The sequence below is a fragment of the Garra rufa genome, chromosome 22 (assembly GCF_049309525.1).
Source record: "Garra rufa chromosome 22, GarRuf1.0, whole genome shotgun sequence".
In the NCBI taxonomy this organism is placed as follows: Eukaryota; Metazoa; Chordata; class Actinopteri; order Cypriniformes; family Cyprinidae; genus Garra; species Garra rufa.
The window spans coordinates 26,650,630-26,674,978 of NC_133382.1; the positions used below are offsets into that span (position 1 = coordinate 26,650,630).

Below are 24,349 nucleotides of genomic sequence, written 5' to 3' on the forward strand. Positions count from 1 at the left end.
TTAACCCAAGAGTGTTTCACCAAATAAAAAAAAATAAAAAAACAATTATAAAAATATGATTTTTTTTTTAAATCAAATTGCCCTTCACCAATCAACCCATGCTTACTTCAGATGTGTAGCACATGGATACTATTAAGCCCTCTCTTGAATCCTTGGAGGAAATGAAATTTGTCTAGCTGCCTGATTTACCATGTGTTGTGCTTTATCTTTACCCACACGACCCACCTGTCATTTATAGCAAATGAAAGAACTGCAGTCATTTTTTGGTCAGTACATGTGATTTGTGCTCTGACCTGACCCAAAGTCAGCCGTTTTCTTTTTTGTTCTCCTTTTTTTAACATTTGTCACAATTTTCAATAAATGTATTTTATCACCTGATGCTGTGGCCCTGTTCTTTTGCTCTCTTTTTAGAGGCTTTGAGCGAAAATGCAATGCATAATGCCTAAAGTTGCCTGAGTGCTTCCCTAACTAGATCTATTTCTCATTCCGTCCATACGCAGTGTTGTGTGAAGGCCAGTGCGCTTTGTCAAAATCATCCCTGAATTCGGCAGGAAGAAAAGGCATCGCCTTCGCCTTGAGTCGGGCGTGTGCTTATCGTGCCTGCGCCTCAGCTCTCGCTGACAGTCTTCAGAGCTGCAGGGCCTGGACGATTGTTTATTCATCAGTCCTCCCCGTTCTGCAGCTGATCCCTGCTCACGCATTCTGTTGTCAAGGACTCTGACATCATCTCGGAACTGTAGGAACCAAGAGATGATAAAGAACTGCCAGCATGTCCTTACTGAACCTGCACAGGAGTTGTTAGCCTCCCAACTCAACAGCTGTGAGAGGTTACCGCTGGTACATGCTTGAAAACTTTTCAATGTTTTATACTGAACATTTGCTGCAACACTTAGTTGCCCACAAGGTTTCTTGAGGTTGTCACTAGTAGACTTCTCGAAACAGAAAAAACCTTTATGTTTAATTAAAATGGCCTTGAGTTTACTTGGAAACATGTAAGAATTCAAATCAAGAAGAAAAGGAGATGAATTAAGGGGCAAACATAGGTCATTTGTTCAAGTGGAAGACGAACAGCGAAATGCATTCAAGCTACACAATGCATTCACAGCTAAATGGGATTTAAGCAATGTCGTGTTCACTGAGTAACCCATCGTTGAAATCTGTGGAATCTGCGAAAGAATTGCTTGGACCTTGCTGCTTACTCCCATCTGCTGGCGGATTTTAACACTGTCAGACACAATATCCCAGCAAACACACAACGTTCCCCTAATGTTCATTTTTGCACAGAGTAATAACAGAATGAAAAAATCGTGTTTTTTTCCCTTCATTTACTGCGTGCCTCTGACCTGCACACGCTTCTCCAGCACGCGCGTTCACATGTATTCCACAGAGAGCTGCACATGAATGAATGTATAAATGTATTGATATCCTTTTTTTTTTTTGAGAACTGTGAATAAATTGTTTGGAAACCAAAAAATTATGTTCTGTGAACATTCTACAAACAACGACAAAAACGTTCTGGGAAGGTTAAGAAAACTTTCCTGGCTAACCAAAACAAACCATCAAAATTAAGTTCTAGGAACATTCTGGGAACCAAAAAATGTAAAACAATAGACTTGACAGGGTCATATCAGGTAGTTTGTTGTGTAACGGGTGATTTGCGGTCTGAGTTGATGGGTTTGACTGCATTTTGTCCTAAAACTGTGGAAGTGTTACTCTCGTTCAGGGCCGTCGCCAGAAAATTTTCATTGGGGGGGCATTTCGTTTTCATAGGGGGGCACACTTTTTATGATCTCATAAACAGACATTAGACGTACTATATATATATATATATATATATATATATATATATATATATTCAACAATAGCCGATTACAGACATATCTGCTAATTGCGCAGCTGAGCAAATGGATAATTTTTTTTAAGGAATCGTGTAGGCTGTTAACATATGCACTGTCTAATATTTATCGATACATCACTATAATATTATATGCGACTATATACTTTGCTAAAACAATATTCTTGAATTCAACGAATTCATGACAATATTTTACATTAAACTACCCAAAAAGTTATAGTTAAAAGTTCCTTTAAAGCATGTAAAGTTAAAAAACGTATTTACGTACTTACTAGTTTTAAAACACTTACTGCATGAATTTAAAAAAAAACTGCTATACACATATCAGACAAAATTGTATTGTATTAAAAAACAGTTGTTGTCGACAAATCCTTTAAATTTTATGGTAGCCTATTCAGACAGAAGAACATAAAAAATATGAGCAGCTACAAGATTATAGTACAAATTTATATATAAACATTATGAAATAAATCACAAATTATAATGGCATTCGTTATAAACACCATACAAAAGTCTAACCATATACGATTTTAAAGAGAAACTGAAACGCATATATGCATCTTTCTGCAAGAATACAAATATTTTCCACTTCTAGAGGCTCCAGCGCGATCGCTTAGATTTTTTTCCTTATTGCGGAACCAACATAAAATATGTCATTTTTGGTCACATAAATAAGAATAAGACATTATTCCGAACTGTAAAAGGTTAACTTCTATTTGCACTTACTATAAAAACAGCTTTCGTAAAATAAAGAAAAAGTGTGGGCTTTCAGCCTTCTCTGTTTCCTTGAGCTTGCTGCGCGGTCACTAAATGAACCAGAACTCAGTGTAGACATGTCGCACAGTTTTTTTTATTTGGTTTGATAATATGTTAATTACTATAGCCTATGATCATTCTTGTATACAATAAATTACGAGCTTCAGAGCGCGCAGACAAAATGCAGTCATGTTATATTATTTCAGAGCCTGCTGTTTGGGAAAACAGTTCTGGGAGTTTATTATAACGAAGCACTTTGAGACATTTCTCAAGCATTTTAAAATGATGGAACTAGAATTTAAGATGCTGTGCAATGAGATCGGTCCGTTGGTTGGTCTAGTTACGCTATCACATCGCAAAGTCACGTCAAATTTTTGATGCACATCAAGGAATGTATTAGGTAAAAGTGTTTCCATCGAGTTTATGTGCATGTTTTCTTACCGGATAAGAATTTTATCCTACTTGGCACATACGTTTTTACGAGCATTTTTAGAATTTATGCGCATCTTGGTGCTTCCATCCAGTGTGTTTATGCAATATCCCAAATTGTACATAAAAAAGGTTACGGAAATGATTATTTATTAGCTTCATATTAGTTTACCGTTGTAGAGATTAGTGCTCCTTTAGAGCTAGATAGTTTGTTTGGCAGTATTTAATGCTAGATCAATGTTTTTCGTTCTCAAAAGTAACCCAGCAAGCAATTTTGCGTTTAAAAGACGCCTATTAGCCGTTCAAACACTACACGAACGACTACATGTATATGTCTAATAGACAGTGAATATGGGTCTAGACTAAAACAAGTCTGAATTTGGGCTGTCAGTGAAAATTTAATAGACGTATAAACAAAGCCCAAGAATAGACTAGACATCAGTTAGACCATTATTGAACGACTACATGTATACGTCTAATAGACAGTGAATATGGGTCTAGACTAAAACAAGACTGAATTTGGGCTGTCAGTGAAAATTTAATAGACGTCTAACCATAGCCCAAGAATAGACTAGACATCAACTAGACCATTATTGAACGACTACATGTATACGTCTAATAGACAGTGAATATGGGTCTAGACTAAAACAAGACTGAATTTGGGCTGTCAGTGAAAATTTAATAGACGTCTAACCATAGCTCAAGAATAGACTAGACATCAGTTAGACGACTATTGAACGACTACATGTATATGTCTAATAGACAGTGAATATGGGTCTAGACTAAAACAAGACTGAATTTGGGCTGTCAGTGAAAATTTAATAGACGTCTAACCATAGCCCAAGAATAGACTAGACATCAGTTAGACCATTATTGAACGACTACATGTATACGTCTAATAGACAGTGAATATGGGTCTAGACTAAAACAAGACTGAATGTGGGCTGTTAGTGAAAATTTAATAGACGTCTAACCATAGCCCTAGAATAGACTAGACATCAGTTAGACGACTATTGAATGACTACATGTATACGTCTAATAGACAGTGAATATGGGTCTAGACTAAAACAAGACTGAAGTTGGGCTGTCAGTGAAAATTTAATAGACGTCTAACCATAGCCCTAGAATAGACTAGACATCAGTTAGACCATTATTGAACGACTACATGTATAAGTCTAATAGACAGTGAATATGGGTCTAGACTAAAACAAGACTGAATTTGGGCTGTAAGTGAAAATTTAATAGACGTCTAACCATAGCCCAAGAATAGACTAGACATCAGTTAGACCATTATTGAACGACTACATGTATACATCTAATAGACAGTGAATATGGGTCAAGCCCGCTTTCCGGAAATGTCAACAGATGAGCGCATCAGTGCACACGGGGCAAAAAGCGCCGTTAGAACACAGGCGCACTATCGCGCTGATGTGACCTGTTCGAGCCCGACCCCAACCCGAGCATCCTTTCTAAATATCTGTCCGAACCCGGGCCGACCGTCGGGTACCGCCGGCCTGGCTCGGGTATCCATCCTCTAGTATGAATGTTATGTTTAACAGCTTGGTAGTCTCGTTAACGAAAGTAATTTTTTAAAACGATAACAAGGGTGAAATATGTGCATAGTGCTATCATTTATAAACTTTACATACTGTTGAAGGCCAAAAAAATAACTCGGTACACTGAATTGCATTGTTGAATGCGTTTACTCACCTAAAGCAAGATAACTGATAGAAAACCTGTACCGAATCTGCTCAGCAGTGGGCGGGACTAAAGCGTAAATGTGAATCCCATTGGCTCTTACTCACCTTTAACTGTTTAACGCAATATGCTGTTCCAGGCTGGCTTTTGAGCCCATAAATCACGACTTCAAACCACGACTCACAACTTTGTAGCGTTCCAGGCAAGTCACGCCAAATTGCCTGAGCTCATTTTTTATTACTATATTATTATTAATTTGATTGCAACGTTATATTGTCCTAAAGATTATTTTTCACCGTGTACCACTTGCATAAACCCCGCATCTGTAGGGGCCGCGTTTGTTGTTTCGTGTGACAAGTTAATGGCTGGGCAGAATTAGCACAACAGACACTGCAGCTGAAAAAATTTGATTAAACTTGACCAAAAAGATTAGTCTAGAATAGATTGACTGTTTTGTGTTCATGTTAAACAAGTAAACATTTGACATTTAAGTAACTTTTAGCAGGTTCTAATCTCAAACCCTATATTTTCCACAGAAACACTGAATGACCTCAAGCTCCACCACCAGCTCATAGTTCTGTAAGTTCTGTTTAATGTCCAAAATATGCGTTTTCATGTATGACATGGTTGTAACGTTTTCAGTCACTTTTTTAAGTTGTATTATAAAGTGATTTATTAATTAGTTAATGTTTAGGCGATCAGTCTTTGTGCTTTCAAATCTTTTTTTTCCTGTTATTTCATTGTTGCACTTTCTCGACAACTAAAATGTTACTTTAGTCAAATAATTCCGATGTCATTTTAGTTAAGTTGACATTTTAGGCTATATGAAATATTGACTATATTTAAATTGTTTTGCTAAAGACAAAAGGTATGACTTATTTAAATGACTCATCATTAAAAAGAGATGATTTTTATGCAATGTCGCACCAAATTATTTATTTGCGAACATCATTTTTTTACATTCATGTGATCTCCTCTTTAAGCAGTTAGGCGTCTTTAAAGGGATCCCTGGGTTTTAAGACCTCTATGGCTTAATGTAACATAAATTAGGTCTCTTACTGAAATATGTAGTAGAAAACACTTAACAGATTTGCATTATTTTGAAAAATCCACATAGTTTTATATATATTTTGGACTATGGGTGGGGGAGTGGGTGCCATTATTTAGATAATGTAAAATGGTTGCACTCAGTGAGCTACATTTGTTGCTATTTTTACTGCAACACAACTCTGAAAATAAAATACTGATATGATGACCACATTTACTGAAAGTTACAGATTGCGATAGCGTAGGCATAAACCAAATGCCATACCAGTGTTTTTTTCCCCCACAAGGAGTCTAATCATCCCTGGATATCGAGTGAAATCTGCGCTGAGAAACTCCTTCAGTGGCTGCGTTGTCATGACAAGCGTCGGCATGTTTACATTCTGCCAGGATGGCATTTAGCGTTTCTTGTCTCTGCCGTTTATAAGCTCTTTCAGTAGCTGTGGTCTACTAAAAGCCTGAAAGGCATCAGGGCTAAAGTGGAGAGAACAAAGACAAGGGTCTTCAGAAAGTTTTATTCATCCACTGGGATCTTCCCATTCTTTTCTTCTCTTCTTATCACTAGGAAGGCAGTGAAAACTTACATCGCCTTCTCTTGTTGCCCTTCAACTGAAAAGCCACACAGTGTGGCATCGTATCAGTATTTTATTTTCTGAGTTGTGTATTTTGAGTTGTGTTGCGGTAAAATATTTCAGTAAGAGACATCATTTTGGTTATATTAAGCCATACAAGTCTTAATACCCATGGTTCCCTTTAACATTGCTTAGACACAATATGACAGTCCACAGCACTCAGATAGCTACTTCTCAGTGTTGTAGCACAACTACAAAATTACAATTACTTCACCCTTTGACATTACTTATTTAGAGTTTCACGGGACGGTGTGACCTATTTATTTTGTGCTTATAGAGGCAGACGAACGCTTACTCCCTGATGTTGTGGTTTGAATGGTAATGGACAGAATGCACAACTCAAATTCAGATGACAAACTGTCAGAGAGAGTGGGAGGAGGAGGAGGAAGCAGTGAAAACGAGGTACCGAAAAGGACAGAGAATGAATAGATCCAGACGGGGGAAGGCACAGGACAGGAATAGAACAGCGTGGTGAGCTGGATACGTGGACAGGTGTCTTATAAATAGCCTCCTTTGGTTAAAATTGAAGGATGGTTCTTTTTTTAAGCGTTTTGGAAGTCTTGGCCATATGATGTCAAATGTGGGGTATACATACATACAGTTGAAGCCAAAAGTTTAAATACACCTTGATTTTCTTTTTAGTGATAGTTGTTTATGAGTCCCTTGTTTGTCATGAACAGTTAAACTGCCCGCTGTTCTTCTTCTTTTTTTTTTTTGTTGTTGCATTTTTGTGTATTTGAACTCTTTCCAACGCCTGTATGATTTTGAGATACATCTTTTCGCACTGAGGACAACTGAGAGACAACTTTTACAGCTATTACAAAAGGTTTAAACACTCACTGATTCTTCAGAAGAAAACATGATGCATTAAGAGCCCGGGGGTGAAAACTTTTGAACAGAATGAAGATGTGTACATTTTTCTTATTTTGCCTAAATATCGTATATTTTTCATTTAGTACTGCCCTTCAGAAGTACAGAAGATACTTACATGTTTCCAAAAAGACAAAGTAAGTTAAATTTACCCTGATTTTCAAATTCAAAAAGTTTTCACCCCCCAGCTCTTAATGCATCATGTTTCCTTTGGAAGTATCAGTGAGCGATTGAACTGTCTGTAATAGTTGCATATGAGTCCCTCAGTTGTCCTCAGTGTGAAAAGATGGATCTCAAAATCACACAGTCATTGTTGGAAAGGGTTCAAATACACAAAAATGCTAAAAAAAAAACAAAAACAAAGAATTTGTGGGACCTGAAGGATGTGTAATAGTTATCATTAATATAATATCCATTATTTTGATATATATAATTATAAAATTATATATTTTATTAAACAGCGCAAAAAAAAAAAAAAGGTGACTGTATATCCACAGCTTAATCAGTGCTATCCTCTTCTTTTTCCTTCCTTTTCTCATCTTTGTGTGTTAATGCTTCATTTCTCATGGAATGGGCTGCCATCCCTCCTTCCCGCAGGCCACTTCATGGCCTGAACCACTTCAATGGCAGGAAGTCAGAGGCATTCTGCAGACAGCTCTGGTACAAGCCTGACCTATTTAAATTTTGTCAAAGCAGGCGGACCTTTCTCTCACTTTCCTGCTCAGCGAGGGTCCACAGATTTTCTATCAATCGGTTGATCCCAAACTAATCAGTCTGTTTGATTGTTGGTGTTATGTGATCCACTCATGAAGCTGTAAGTCTTCCCTGCTGCAACGCCCCTTTTATGCATCACAAATATCCTCATAGTGACAAAGGATAATGACTCACGGCAAATCATAGCCTGGGTAGAGATTTTGCCCTCATTATCATGACAGAGCCTTCACGAGAATGAAGGTGAAAGCCGAACCAAGGTCTGGTAAATTAGAGCGTGTATGGGACAGCATCTAAAATAGGATAATAAATACATTCATTTGGAGTGTCATGTACTGTTAAACTCTATAGTGTCACTGGAAAATATGAAATGAAAAGGCTCAGAAATTTGTTGCAACAATAAAAGACCTTGGTTTATTAGAGAAGGAATAAAGGAGTGATTCCTTATACCACTGTGGTTTAGGATTACTAAACTGTGGCTGACAAATATGAGAATTATTGAATGGATTAGTGAATCTACAACACTAAATGATGCAATAAAAGTTAACCGTGCAGCTAGAAGATGCTGTCATTATAGGAAGTGATTTTGTGAGAGATGTATGAATTACTAGTAGCTCACAGATTGGCATAACACTCTTTGAAATGATTCATCAGTTGTACATCTGCAGCTCTGTTGAATATTTGCAAATAAAGTTAATGATTTATACTATTGGATTTAAAATCTTAGCCCAAACTGCAAAAAAGGCATTGATAAACATACATTTGCTCTATTATGAACTCCTTAGTAGTGTAGCTGACTCCACAAAAATGAAGAGAATGTTTTGCCAGAGGAAAAAAAACACCCCTGTGTTTGCATCATACTGCTGAATACCAATGAAGTCAATATTATGCTAATGTGGCAGTAAAACACCCTCTGCATTACATTACAAAGACAGTGCTATATTACTAACCTAATGCAATACTGCCATCTAGAGGTAAGTGCGAGTGCAACACCTCTTTGCAAGATTTAAAGTAACATAGTTGGGCTCAAAAGTTTACATACACTTTGCAGAATCTGCAAAATGTTACTTATTGTACCACAATAAAAGGGATCGTACTAAGTGCACGTTATTTTTTTTATTTAGTACTGACCTGAATAAGATATTATTGCCTGCTGTACTTCAGAAAAATCCTTGAGGTCCCACAAATTCTTTGGTTTTTCAGCATTTTTGTGTTTTTGAACCCTTTACAACAATGACTGTATGATTTTGACATTTATCTTTTCACACTGAGGGTCTTTAGAAGGAAACACAATGCAGTAAGAGCCGGGGGTGAAAACTTTTGGAATATGAAGATCAGGGTAAATTTAACTTATTCTGTCTACTGGGAAAGATGTAAGGATCTTCTGTAGCTTCTGAAGGGCAGTACTACATGGAAAAATGGGATATTTAGGCAAAATAAGAAAAATGTGCACATCTTCTCATTCTGTTCAAAAGTTTTCACCCCCAGCTCTTAATGCATTGTTTTTTTTCCTTCTGAAGCATCAGTGAGCATTTGAACCTTCTGTAATAGTTGCATATATCCCCAGTGTGAAAAGATGGATCTCAAAAGCATAGTCATTGTTGGAAAGGGTACACAAGAAATGCTGAAAAACCAAGGAATTTGTGGGATCCAAAGGAAGTTTATCCGTTCAGGACAAACAAAGGACTCATGAACAATTATCACTAAACAAACAAATAAAAAAACAGCTGTAGATCATTCAGGTAACAACATTACATTACAAACATTACAAATCAAGGGTATGTAAATGTCTTTTATGTAAAATATCTTATTCAGGTTAAAAAAATTAACATTCTGCAGATTCTGCAAGGTGCGTGTAAACTTTTGACTTCAACTGTAAATATCAAAACCCCAAGACATATTTCTTCTTCAAAGGTATTTACATTTATTAAAGAAGGAACTGCAAGGAGGTAAATACAGTACAATATAGTGTCAACCTGGTGCATCACATTTTAGGCACTTAGCATAAAAAAATAAACTTGTCTCTCAGATCCCAATACTAAAACCTGTGACATGGGCATTACAACAAGAAGGAAGGACATTTTTGCTTGAGGACAAACATTATTTGGTTGACAGGTGTCTTGAGTGAGGACTATTTTTTTGCTCGTTCATGGCGTGACATTACTCGTTTCAAGCTGGGCCATTTGAGCCATTATGGTTTGCATAAATAATTCCACTACTTCACATGTATTACAGTGATTGTCATGTCACAAAGAGGGTGACAAACATACTGAGTGAATATTGAAAATAAACTGTATAGGCCAACAACATGTTAGAACCAAAGTTAACTGACCAAACATGGGAAAGTAAAGCTTCAGGAAAACCACCGGTTTAACTACAAAACACTAGCTACTTAAATCAAGGATGGATTATTACCTCTCTGCCATCAAAGCTTCTTTCAAGCACAATGGACAAAGACAAATGAATAAACCTGTCCTAACAATTACAGAGAATGCTTAGGGAGACGTAAGTGTGGCAGATCGGAGCACTTGTGAGGAGTTCATCTACATTGTAAGTAAAATTCTATAAAAGAAACTAAAAAAATAGCAGACTGACATAGATTCAAAAGCACCATTGAGCACTCTAGACAGTGCTGACGTTTAAAATAATAGTTGCATTAATTTCTAAGAAACCGTGCTTTTAATGCAAAGGATATATTGAATGCTTTAACTTATGTGATCTCAAATGGGTTTTGATAAGTTGTCAACCAATTGTTCCTATGCAACATAAACCCATATTGAAAAGACAATGTGAAAATAGTGTCTGAAAAAAAAAACTGTTTAAAGGAAGCTTCAACTCCTAATTTCAAAGCAAAAATCAATGTAGCGAGGATGAATGGTCACAACTTAATCTTTGAACTCTGCTAAGCACACAAGAATCTTACAAATCTGGACTTTACCATGAAAAACAGATCCTCTTGTTAAAACTTTGAGGCGGAATGAGGCACTCAAGAATCACAGAAAATGAAATACAGTTAGTGTTTGGTTGGCTATTTGAGGTTTGTTGGCTTGCATCTCAATACATCCTGTTGTATCTTTTTTTAGTAAAGCATAATAGACATTTACAGGTGCATTACTTCATTTCAAACGAGGAGAAGGACATCAAACAGCACCAGAGAAAAAGAACAGAATATCTTTACAGAGAGGGAAAAAATCCAACTATTATAAAGTCCATTATTGCTACTGAAATGACACCGGGTCTGATTTGACGTAATGAAGGGAGATGCATGGTACTGGCGAAACATGAAACTGACCCTTTGAGAACAAATACAGCATATTAATGGCAAACCACCTCAAAGGACACAATTTTTACGATGGTTTCCACAGGAACCAGTTGGGCTTGTTTGTCGTGTGTCACAATTACTAAACAATACTTAAAGGGATAGTTCACCCCAAAATATAAATTTAGTCATCATTTAGTCACCCATCAAACTTGTTTGACTTTTTTGTGCAACACAAAAGAAGATATTTTTAAAAAATGTCTGTTTTTTTTTTTGTCTATAGAAAGAAGTTCAGTGGGGTCAAGAATGACATGAGGGTGAGAAAATCAACATTTTTATTTCTGGGTGAACTATCCCTATAAAATTTGCATATCAAATTCAATTTTGGAACATTTCCACGATATCTGAGCCTCGAATGACATTAATTGGTTCAGTGATGTAGGTATGACATACATGTAGCCAACTTAAACTACTTAAATGGTACATAAAATCTACAATTGAACATTACTTCTTTATAAACTGGACCATTCACTCATTCATTCAAAAACTATGCAATTACCTGAGAAATCGGTTCAATTGTCTGCATTAAAAGAGGTCTAAAGGAGACAGCACCATCTTATACCAGTGATCTTTCTTGCTTGCACCATAAACATACAGTGTGTCCAGTTTTCACAGTTCCGTTCTATACATACTCAAGGGTTTTGATTTAAATATACAAGGGTGAAAATTATTTACATACAAACTTGTTTCAGGTACCAAACTCTTCTCTATTACACTATACCCTTTAAAAGCTTCTGAAGAAAAAACTATGGAAAAATAATATCAACAAGTTAACTGCATCTTACTGTACTATTAAAAAAGGAAAGATACCAAAAACTGTTTTCTACAACGAAGGATGGCATTTGGCCCAATCCAGGGGCTCTGTAGTTGCATTAGAACATCTTATTCCAGTCTCTTGTTGCTTCCATTAGATGTCGTTGACCATGGCCGATCCAGTCCTCCTGGTTGTTAAACACTCGGCCGCAAAACCAGCAACAAAAAGTTGGCTGCTGCTCCGAACCGGCAGATGAGGACCTCACCACCTCATATTTATTTCTGCTAGTCTTTTTTAACTTCAGTTTCAATATAAATCTCTCTTGAACAGCACCTCCTACTGGTCTTGATCTTTCACCATTGGAAGCATTCTGCTTTGAAAGTGTCCTTGGAGACTCAGACAGCGCTTTAACTGTATTTTGGGACAGTGCCACCTTGAGAACTTCACCTTTGTATTTGTTCACCGACCTCATGATGCTCGAGACTTCAGGAATGTCTGCGTCTGGATGGTTCAGCACCACCACAGGCTGGTTTCGACGGGGACATTTGATTTCTTGAAGTGGACTAAAGGGACAGAGCCTCAGCGTTCTCACGACATCCTTTGCAGCAGGCTCCCAAATTGAGGTAGCGTCTTTCTCAGTCGACGACTTGCTAGAGATTCTCCTCATTTTGGAAGAGCTCTCCAGCATTTCCTCAAACAAAGCCTTTCGCCTCCGTTTCCTTTGGCTTCGTGGACGGATGCAACAGGGAATGAGTGGCGACTTCTGTAATGCTACATCGTGATCAGCCCTGCTTTTGATTTGAATATTGGACTGGGGTAGAATATGTTTAAGCTGGGATGCGGGGATGAGTTTATGGACGAGACCTTGTGAATTAGCAGAGGTTTGAAGACCTGCTGACAAACTAGTTAAAGATTTATTTGAGGACATTAACAAACAAGGCGACTGTAAAGAGCTTGTGGCAAGATATACTGACTTTTTGGCTGTGGTGTATGGAGCAGTGGACAGAAATCTGGTCCCGTTGGGACCTCTAAGTATCTTGAGGAAAACCCTGTTTTTCCCAGCCTCGTTTACTTGCTTGCCCTGGTTTGAAGTTTTTCCGTCTGAATTGTTTAAAAGTATACCTGACTTGGCAGGAGAAATGTATCTAACCAAGTAAGCTTGTCTTCCAGCCTGCAAGGGACTGGTTTTATCGGCTGCATTCACAGGCATGGCCAGTACAGGACGAGTTGCAAGCACAGTCTTAGAACTTGAACCACTTGACTCGCTACTAACAGGGGTAACAGGGAGTGGTCTCTGAACTAAATAACAAGTCTGTGGCACGTTGGTCGCCTGTTCTCCAGATAAGGACTTGACAGCACCTGATAGGAGAAGAGATGTTTTAAAAGCAGATGCATTGACAAAGTAGCGGTTGCCACTTGGTGCCGTCTGGGCAGACGCTTGACCTTTAGTTTCGAGATTTGAACTTTGGGCAGACATGCCAATTCGGCCTCCATTTAACGTAAGAGCTACTCCTTTAGCCTTGCTGGCCATCTCAATCCCAGGTTTCACATAAGAAACATTAATTTTGGGAGAGCAGGACTTCGTAATTAGCTTGAACCCAGCTCCACTTTTCAGCTGAACTGGCACAGCATATGGGGTGTCAGTAGTTTGAAGAAACATCTGCTGTTTTCCTTCAGGTGTCTGCAAGATCCGAAGCGTGGTTTTGGTTGGCATAACAGTTTCTTGTGCTGTCGCTGAAGACCTCATTCTTTCTTTCTCAAGTTGCTGGCTGATAATGGCATCTGAGTGCTTTTCAAGTATCTTGCCCAAAACAGCCGCACTGTTCAAGCTTGCCGCTGTGTTCTCACTTGCAGAGGTGTTACCTTCCTGTTTCTTCTCTGGTGCTGATGAACAAGCTGCTTTTTCTGGAAGCACAGGAATGAGCGGATCATCGACAGTAGCTATGCACTCGTCGACCTCAATATCACTATCCGAAACTCTCTCTAATGCTTTCTCTCCACTTTCAGAGACCAGATCACTCTCATTAGCCCCTTTCTTGTTATCTTCTTCAGTTGGAAGAGGAGGCGATGCTGGAAGAGTTAAGCTCCAATCACCAAAATCCTCCTCGCATTCTTCTTCCTCCAACCCCTGCGGTGAGTCTTCCTCAGGCAGCAATGAATCAGGAGAGCTCCCAGAGGTGTCTTTCGAATAATTGTGGAAACTAAAGACTTCTTGACTTGGGGAATTGAGAAAGTTATTTTCAACTTCTGTGTTATGATCTTTGGCTTCAGCTGATGCACTTTTACTAGTTTCATTTTGTGCATTTGCCTCTGTGTTTTCGTTTTTAGTTACTTCAGAGGACTTTCCAACAATACTGCCTGAGGCTAGAGTCTCACTTGAGTCAGAATGAGCATTTGGGTAAAACTGAGAACTTTCAACTTGGTCAGAATCCTTCTCTTCTTTAGCCACTAAATCAAGGATGCTCTTTTTGAGAGGGGAGTTTGTTTCACTGCTATTCTCACATGGTTCCTGAATAAGAGATTCTTCTAAAAATGTTGCTACAGTTGTTTTTAATGGAAGTTTAGATTTCAGGATATCAGTGTTTGTGGACCTGCCTTCTACAGACATTTCAGGGATATCAGCATCAGGACTTGTTGTTTCATCAGCAGACGACCGTGAACGTGAGGGTTCATCCATAACTGAAGCTAACGCTGTAGCCTCATATTTAGATGAATCAGTGGTCTCAGAATCAGTGGAAGAAAGCTCTGAAGTTGCAAAAGGAAGTGTGCTGGCTGTCTGGATATCATCAGTTGAGCATTTCTCACTTGATACCTCATGAAGATGAGGCGATGACCTCCCGTTGGACTGACTGCTCTGACACGGGGCAAGCCCAGCATCTTTTAATGCCATAGACAGTACTTTAACACTATGTGAGACTTTAGTATCCTCATTATTAACCTGTCCTGCTTTGCCTGCACTCTCAGAGCTAACTTTGTGCTCTTCTGTTGGGGGGAGATGGTTGCCAATGTGACTTTCAACTTCTTGTGACTCTTCTTTTATTGAAGATATCTCGTTTGATTCTCCAGACTCTAAACTGAGGAGCGATCCTATGCTTGGTGAGGATGAAGAGCAGGGGCTGCTGGTAACTTTATCTTCATCGTCACCGTTGTGTGAATCAGAAATCTCATTTTCAGTGGAGTCCTCTTGTTTTGTTGGTATCACTTTTAGAACTAAATGTTTCTTACCATCTACCATCTTAAAGCCCATGACTTTAGTGGTGCAGTTTGGTGGAATAGAAATTTTATTTTTCACCATAAGAACAGTCAGTCCATTGCTGTTGGTTGAATTCAGAAGTCCTGGATTAATCTCATGCTCCTGTAACTTTGGTTGTGGCGTTGTTGATGGAATGAGGTGCAAAGTTTGCGGCTCACATTTTAGAGGAGATTTTGTCCATTTAGTACTCTCTTTTTTAACCCCAACAGCTCTTTCAAGGAACTGCTGGGTCTCCTCCAAGGTTTTTTCAGGGTTAAACAACGTGCCGTTGTGATCAAGCAGACCTACACCAGGGATTGAGTTAAGTTTTGACATCCACTGAGAGTCTCTAGATCCTCCAACTGGAGGAGACTTTTTAAGCATCATTTTTAATCCAGATGAATTGTCCTCATTTGTTCTCCACTTGTTCTTCTCCTCACCGTGTGCCACAGTAAGATGTTTGTTCAGATACTCTCTGCGAGCTGCACTATAGCCACAAATCTGACAAGAGAAAGGGAAAGTCCTTTGATGCTCCCCTTGTGTGGGGCTACCATGTGGACATTTGTGATTACGTTCGTTGTGATGATGGATGTGTTGAACAAAGGTTCCTGCATCTCGGGTGGAGAACTCACACTTTTTACAGCGAAACTGTCCATTACGGCTGTGGCAGCTGGTGAAGTGCCTGGTGAGCAAAAGAAGCGAATACTGCACCCCGTCGTTGCAAATCTCACACGTGACCAAAGTGTTTCGATGTCCGATGCGATGTCGCTGAAGAGATGAGAATTCATTGGTGACAAACAAGCACAGATCACAAGGATAAGTCGGAAGAGTCCCTTTGTGCGTTCCTTGAAAATGTTTAAGCAAGTCGTTGGGGCTGTAAGTGGTGTCGTCCTTGCATTCAGAGCAACAAAAACTCAGTATTTTTCCAGAGAAGATTGCACCCTGCTGCATCTTACACGGAGTCTTTCCAGAAGCTTTGCCGTCTGTGTGAAGATTATCAGTGGCTGACTCCTCAGGGGGCGTTTCATCTTGGTCACAATGCTCTGTCTCTGGAAGCTGATGTGCCAACTCAAGGGGCAAAGTGTGGTCCAGTGAGGTGTCGTCATCCTGGCTCAGGTCATGGCTTTCAGGGGGATCATCTGATGTCATCAGGTCAACCTCCATGCTTTAGAATAAAGGCTCCTGTGAAATTAATAAACAAACAGTGTTATATTGTAATATGGGAATAATACAGCAGCACCCTTCATTTTTACAGCATTAAAAGAATATGACCCAATTAGCACAAGCTACTATGCTTTATTTTAAACTTTTTCCTCAAATATTTATGCAACATGACCTACTATAGGCTACATATTCTCTCCAGTGCAGTCTATAATACTAGTATTTGTTTAAAAACTACAGGCTTCATCTTTTTGCTATTAATGGTTGATGTCTTGGAAAATGGAAAATTCAATTATTAAGATTCCAGAAGGATTTAAACATTAAGTTTTTTTTTTAATATAATTTGTGCTCAGAAGTTATTCAGAAACTTCTGCGATTTGAGATATTGCAGACTTCCATATTTCTTATGTTTAAGAAATGTTCAGAATAGCATACTATCAAATCATGCCTATTACTGTTGCAGTTTATAGCTTGTATACTGTGTATAGTATACATTTTCCAAAATGAACAGTACACTGTTTACTGAGTAGAATATAGCACTCCAGTGTGAAGAATGAACCAGAAAAAAAAAAAAAAATCAGACTGCACATTTTTAACATATTTGTCTCTTGACTCATGATTAAACTGCCAAATGTAAAAAAAGAAAAGAAAAAAATAGATAATGTCATTAATGTCTATTAAAGTGTATTAAGGTCACCTAACAACTGTTCAAATACGGTTTAATACATGAAATGTATACTGTGGGAAAAAATGGCTAGTATATGTCTCTAAGAAATGCTAACTCTGGTACTGTAGCTTACTGAAATGTACTCATGTCTAAATATATCAATATCTATCAAATAAAATATATCATTTTTTGTTAGATTTGAAAAATATGTTGTGATTCAAAGCATTTACAACAATCAGTACAATTTGCAAAAAAAAAAAAAAAAGTTGATATATTTACACATAGTTGTCAAGTATATGATTTCATGTGATTGTTTTTGAATGACTGGACTCTAATTACTTCAAGTTTAATTCTAGTTAAAAATATTTAAAGGGTGTATTATTAATGTAGTTTAAGATTGCACATATAGATGTAAACATGGCATTAGTCAAATTTGTGGACAGTTGGAAAGCCCAGAAACTAATTTTGACTTATTTTAACATCATTTAGAATTCAACAACAAATCATTGATTCACATTATCAATGTAGATGTCAAAGTATTTTACATCAAATAAAACAAAACAAACCAAAACTTTACTGTACGCTACTTTCTATTAGCAATTTGACACCAATCCGCTGTAACTGTGACCAACATCACTAAGTTAACTTACTCAAAATGACATAAAAATACCATTATTTCTGTCTAAGGAGCTTTAGAAACACTGTGGTCAAATGGATTCATGTTTGTATGATGACCTCCATAAACAGTTTTATCATTTACAATGAGGGACAACACTTTGTCAGTGCAGAGAGAAAGTTGATGCAACAACTAACATATGAAGTGATGCAAGGCACATCATTTCACGTGTGAAATGTAAACTTCATCAGCATGACCATAATCTCATGCACATCTTTGTCACAGACAGCGTTGATTTATCTCCACTCTGCTATATTAGCCAAACTTTTGACCAGGATTTCTTTACTTCACAATCACTCCACAGATGCACAAACAAACTTTTTAAAAACATGATACAAACTAGCAACACTCAAGAACTAAGTCATGCATCTGCGAATGATAAAAGTCGGTTTTAAATGAAGTTGGCATTCAGCAACTTTGTGCAACGCAGACACGCACAATGCACATTCAACTAAAGGAAGTGCCATGTCAATCGACTCAACACGATAATTATGGCCGTGCATTTCTGGATGCACACCGACTATCCCGCTTCTCTTTTATCGATCACATCTACAAATGTCACTCAAAGTCATTCACTCATAAGCCACGTTATTTATCCACATCAACAGAAATAAAGCAAGTCGCCCCCACCCACGCTGGATGTAATCAAACGATTAAAAAACAAAGAAGTCAACGCAAGAGCACACTACTCCAAAAAGTGGCCGTTATAGTTGAATTGAATGCCGTTGTGTCTTAATTAAAAGTAATGTTTTAAATAAGCGCAGTTTAGAGAAATGTACCTCTTTTTTCTCTTTAGACTGGCAGGTCGGTGACGGCAGCCATGACAGTTCCATCCGGGTTCCGCTCCCTTCACTGCTCGTGAGGCAGGAACTCAGAGCGGATGAATATGGATTACCTGAAACGCTCATTAGATCGTCTTTACCGACGTATATTTCTTTTTAAACCTCAAAACCAATTTTCTAAATGGAATACAATGCTCCATTGGTTAATTTATGTATATAATGTGTTGTTTACATCAAAGTCTATGCAGTTTTCGCTCTGTTATAGAAGCAGTTATGTCCATTTTTAAAAGTGGCCATGCATACTGCTGTTTTGTAGACTCTAGGGACGCCATGACTCATTCTAGATCATAACGCGCCATCTTGACCTACAATATCATTACTCTAACGGTAGATAGTTCAAATAATGTTTACTGGAATATTAATACCAGTGCACTGAGGTGCTGCAAATAGATGTATGAATTATTACTGTTGTGATGGTGATGATAATGACATGATAAAACTTTTCCATAGTAGCCTAGTTATTTAGCAGATTTATGTAACAAATGCTCACAGCTCTAATTTCCAAAACAACAAATGACTAAATAAATGACATATAATCATAAAAAATGTTAACGCAATTACACTTAGCCTATAACCCTGCTGGAAAAAAACAGCTAAAACCAACCTTGTCTGGTCTTAGCTGGTTTAAGCTGGAAGTAGCTGGTTTTAGCTTGGTCTCCCAGCCTGACCAGCGCCTTTCTTTTGAATTTAAGTAGCTAAATAACTACCACAATAATGTGAGTTTACAAATCAGACAAATATTTTCCTTGCATTTCAACTTGAAACTCATTTATTTCAAAATTCATGTTTAAAGTATTACTGTAGTAGGTTAATAAATGATTACCATGATGAGAAATTCACCAGTCCAGAAGGTCACCAAAATGACAAAACTGTAATTTAATATATTTCAGATATGTTTTATAATATGTGACCGTGGACACAAAACTAGTCATAAGGATCTTTTTTAATTGAGATTTATACTTTACCTGAAAGTCGAATAAAAAAAAAAAAAAATCTGGATTTTGAGAATGCAAAAAAATCTAAATACTGAGAATAGCCTTTAAAGTTGTCCAAAAGAAGTTCTTAGCAATGCATATTACTAATCGAAAATTAAGTTTTGATTATATTTATGGTAGAAAACGTACAAAATATATTCATGGAACATAATCTTTACTTTATATCCTAATGATTTTTGGCATAAATACAATGTATTTTGGGCTATTGCTACAAATATACCTGTGCTACTTACGGTTTTGTGGTCCAGGGTCACGTATTATGTTTTATGCGTATTAGAAATATTCTAGGCATATAGTGACATGTCTGCTTTTACTGTTTTTAATGTGTTTTTAATATTCTAAATTCATCATAAGTTATAAACTATTTGTAAGGTATGTATAACAGTGATTTATTTACAAAAAAAAAGACAAAATATTTTAATGTGTTTTTAATATTCTAAATTCATCATAAGTTATCATAAACTATTTGTAAGGTATGCATAACAGTGATTTATTAAAAAAAAAAGACAAAATATTATAGTAAAAAATATGGTAATACTGTACCTGCAAATGTATTTTTTTTTAAAAGTAGTAAGTAGTAATACTTACAATTAATATTTCTGTCAACAGTCTTGCAAATTGTCTTGACATGTTTGCAGAATTATCGAGTGTTTGTGATGAACAACAAAAGATGATGGATGAATGAAGTGTAAATTAAGGTGTGACGTATGAAGGTGTGACTTGCCCATTTACACATCACAGAGCACACTTACTTCAAAATTCATAATTTTGAAGATATTACTATTGTTTGTCATTGTTGGCTATATGCTAAGATCTAAAATGAGGAATGACAACCAAAGTCAGAAATTCACCAGGTCTTGGTACACTACTAAATGCACATTATTTTGTTATTTGTCAGAAATCATATGTCCATGTTAAGGTAAAAATGATAATCAGTTCCAAAAGACAAAAACTGCCCCTAATTAAAAAGTTCATTTCTGTTTGTGGACAGAAGTAATTGCTAGTTGTGTTACTTATTTATCTTGCAGCATAACAAATATTGTAATCAGGGACATGTAAAATGTATAAGAAGTACTAAACATACTTTTCTAGAAGTATTGCCATGTGTCAGGTAGGAAATGCAGATTATAGACCATTCTATACCAACAATATACTGCCTCTGACCTTAGAAGAGCAGATTTAGCTCTACACTAAGCATACTTTTAAATATTTAATATAAGAATTCTTCCTGAAATCTCAGAAATTGTTTTAAACACTTTGAAATGAACAAGAGCTAAGCTTTATTGTATTCATTGTTTAAATAAGTGTTTTTATATTCTAAGCAACATGGGAAATATAGGTGTGTAATTAATCACATTATTATTATTGTCAGGTATAAAAATCATAAAGACCTGGCATCTGTGATTGGAGCCTATTCATATTTATAAAGGAGTATTTACAGTTGTTAAAGGGTATGAGTTGGCTGTATAGGAGCAATTGTATAAACTGATTGGGACATATCAATCAAAGAGGTGTAAACACATTCATCAAACCTATTCACACCTATGACAAAAGTAATCTTATCCTTTGATTGTCACAATATGTTGACATTTACAGATTAGAATCTTCCTATTTCTTGCATGATATGAAAATCCACTAATCACGTTTTATTTATAAATTTTAAATATACAGTAAATCTGTTTTTTTTATACAAAACATATTTTAGTCCTGCACTATAGCTACTTTTAGAATCACATCATTTAATACAAACTGCTTGGTTTAAGTGATGAGAAACAGCGTGGCATGATCATAAATATATTAATATTATGTATTGTAACAATTCCTCTTTTTAAATAAAAATAACATCACTGTAGTTATACAAAACTTCAATAGTCCTTATAGTATAAACACTGAAAAAACAGGAGTCTACGTGTATATTATTTTTTCTTTAAATGTATATCACGTGACAATGTATTATTAATGTATATTGTTAATATTAATATACAAATGCTAAAATATTTGCTATTATTTATATATTTATTATTGATTAAAAATGATTACATATTTAAAAAATTTGAAATTAAATAAAAGTGATCGTACTTTACAAGCTGAAAATGTAATTTATTATAAATAAATAAATACATGAATGAATGAATAGATAAAAACATTTATAACAATGTAATGTATGTTACATCCTAATAGAGATGGTCATGTACCTACAAATATATTTGTATTTCAAAAATAGTAAGCAGTAATAGTAGTAATGCTTTTATCAAAAGTAATATAAACAATCTTACAAATTGTCTTGACATGTTTGCAAATTAATCAAGTGTTTGTGATGAACAACAAAAGATGATGGATGGATGAATGAAGTGTAAATTAAGGTGTGGCACATATGAAGGTGTGACTTGCCCATTAGAGATCACAGAGCCCACTTACCTTTAAAGTGTACAGGTGTTAGGACAGCCCCTCTCTGGACCTAGGTGGGCAGGTATAAATAGTGCCAACCTTCAGTTGTTGATCAGTAGCACAAGGAGCAGTAGCAAAGCATCCAGCTGGACCTACGCAGTCCTATAGAATTACATTCTACAAGTGATCATCAAAAATCCTTGAACAACATGTGGACTGACTGCAATGGTAAGAATTCCTTTTGTGAAATATTATAATAAATAACTTTACAACAATAACTTTTTATGCAATATTTATATATTGTGCATTAATAATGACATATCTTTTGACTCTTACAGCTCAAGATGGAAACTCACAGGCCAGTAAGATTGCAGGCCGCAGAAAGAGAACCTGTTTCACCAAGGAGCACATGGAACTTCTAAAAATGGCTTTTAGCGTGGATCCCTACCCTGGTATTAGTGTCAGGGAAAGTCTATCTCAAGCCACAGGCCTTCCAGAGTCACGTATTCAGGTATGTCAACATCTTTTTATGGAAACAAACTGTTTTCATACATTTTTTTTTTTTAAGTATAAAAATATGAATCCATCAAAATGCTAACATAAATGTTTTATTTCTCCAGGTGTGGTTCCAGAACAAGAGAGCCAGAACCCTAAAGAACAGAGCCACTCGGACCTCACCAAAGCTGGATAGTACCTCTCCTCTACCCAGCCCTTTTCTACCCCCTCACATGGCTAGCGTTGGGGCCACTGGCATTCAAGACGCATCCTTCAACATTCAGATGGCTCAAATGTCTCCACAGCACTTTACCTTCCCTCCAACTAACTACAGCACACCTGCTATTAAGCCACGGCAAAACAGACTGATGGGAACCAGCTCTTGTTCTCCCTCTCTTGCCTCAGATCTGCAAGCTGTGGCAGACAGCTGGAGCTCTGGAGGAAGTGTACAATCCTCTCCTGAGTCGACATGGAATCTACCAACGCAGAGGTTTGGGAATTCCTACAAGGATGAGAGCCATTTCTTCCTCTACCCACCACCTCCTTACCCTCATGGAAGTGCCAGAGTTGGCTGTGTTAGTGGCCTGGAGTCACTTCCCACCTCCCCTTCCTCTTGTGATTCTGCTTTTTGGGACATGGGACTTGAAAACTGCTCTCCATCTGTGCCATACACCGACTGTGGTAGTCCATGGGACAGGCTTGCTGAGGAGCAGCCTGTGGCCCCACTTCCAGACCTGTCCTCTCAGTATCTGGAGGATGTACTTGGGGAAATGGAGCCAGCCTGGTGGAGCTTCAATGGCCAGATGGATCTACAGTAGTCTTGCAAACATCCATAACCTAAGGAGACAAATACTGCTTTAACATGGGGGTTAACTTGAGGAGTAGGATTCTTTTTTCTTTTGGATTGTACTATATAGGAAGCATGGTATTGTGTAAGTGCCGGTTACAGAGCAATATCTGATATCCACATTGAACTTTTGTATTTAATGGACTTTATTTATTTATATTTTCTACTAAGGAGTAGATTGAAACAGTAGCCTATGGTTGCACCAGAAAGTAATTTAGAACTTATTTATTCTTTATGCTCTTTTAAGGTATTTTAGTGCAGTTGGGATATTTATTTCTACATTTAATTATGCTCACACAACCTATACTGTCACTTTGTAAAATACTGCTTATTTATTTGAAATAAAATGTTAAAATGTATGAATTTATGTCTACTGGATTTCTTACACAGTTTATTTTATTTATGCATTTATTGTTATTTATTACAGAAAATCAGAATTGATTAATCAATTCTGACAACTCAAAGGTTACTCAAATGTCCAAACATAACAGTCAATTCCAATGAGTAGAGGGGCCTAACATGCCCAGACATGTAACCCTGGATCACAAAACTTAAGTAGCACGGGTATATTTGTAGCAATAGCCAAAAATACATTGTATGGGTCAAAATTATTGATTTGTCTTTTACACTAAACATCCCCTGCTGAAAAAACAGCTAAAACCAGCCTAGGTCTTAGCTGGTTTAAGCTGGAAGTAGCTGGTTGTAGATGGTCTTCCAGCCTGGGAAATTGGCCAAAACCATGCAGCATGCTGACCAGCTAAAACCAGCCAACCATTCTGTTGTTTTCAGCAGGGTCATTAGGATATAAAGTAAAGATCATGTTCAATGAAGATATTTAGTAAATTTCCTACCATAAATATATAAAAACTTAATTTTTAATTAGTAATAGCCTATGCATTGCTAAGAATTCATTTAGACAACTTTAAAGGCGAGTTTCTCAGTATTTAGATTTTTTTGCACCCTTCCAGATTTTCAAAT

At 36.9% G+C, this 24,349-nt stretch overlaps 2 protein-coding genes across 2 annotated transcripts; one reads left to right on the plus strand and one right to left on the minus strand.

The window, feature by feature from the left end:
- Positions 1 to 11,572: 11,572 nt before the first annotated feature.
- On the minus strand, positions 11,573 to 18,648 carry LOC141298208 (zinc finger protein 518A). Its single transcript, XM_073828718.1, has 2 exons — positions 18,584 to 18,648; positions 11,573 to 16,482 (listed from the first exon to the last, which is right to left on the minus strand). The coding sequence occupies exon 2, from the start codon at positions 16,462 to 16,464 to the stop codon at positions 12,187 to 12,189; it is 4,278 nt and encodes a 1,425-aa protein (XP_073684819.1). The 5' UTR covers positions 16,465 to 16,482; positions 18,584 to 18,648; the 3' UTR covers positions 11,573 to 12,186.
- Positions 18,649 to 20,460: 1,812 nt separating this feature from the next.
- Positions 20,461 to 23,342, plus strand: mxtx2 (mix-type homeobox gene 2). The gene is made up of 4 exons (XM_073827889.1): positions 20,461 to 20,501; positions 22,214 to 22,257; positions 22,368 to 22,540; positions 22,650 to 23,342. Exons 1-4 carry the CDS (start codon positions 20,461 to 20,463, stop codon positions 23,340 to 23,342), a joined length of 951 nt encoding a protein of 316 aa, XP_073683990.1.
- The last annotated feature ends 1,007 nt before the right edge of the window (positions 23,343 to 24,349 follow it).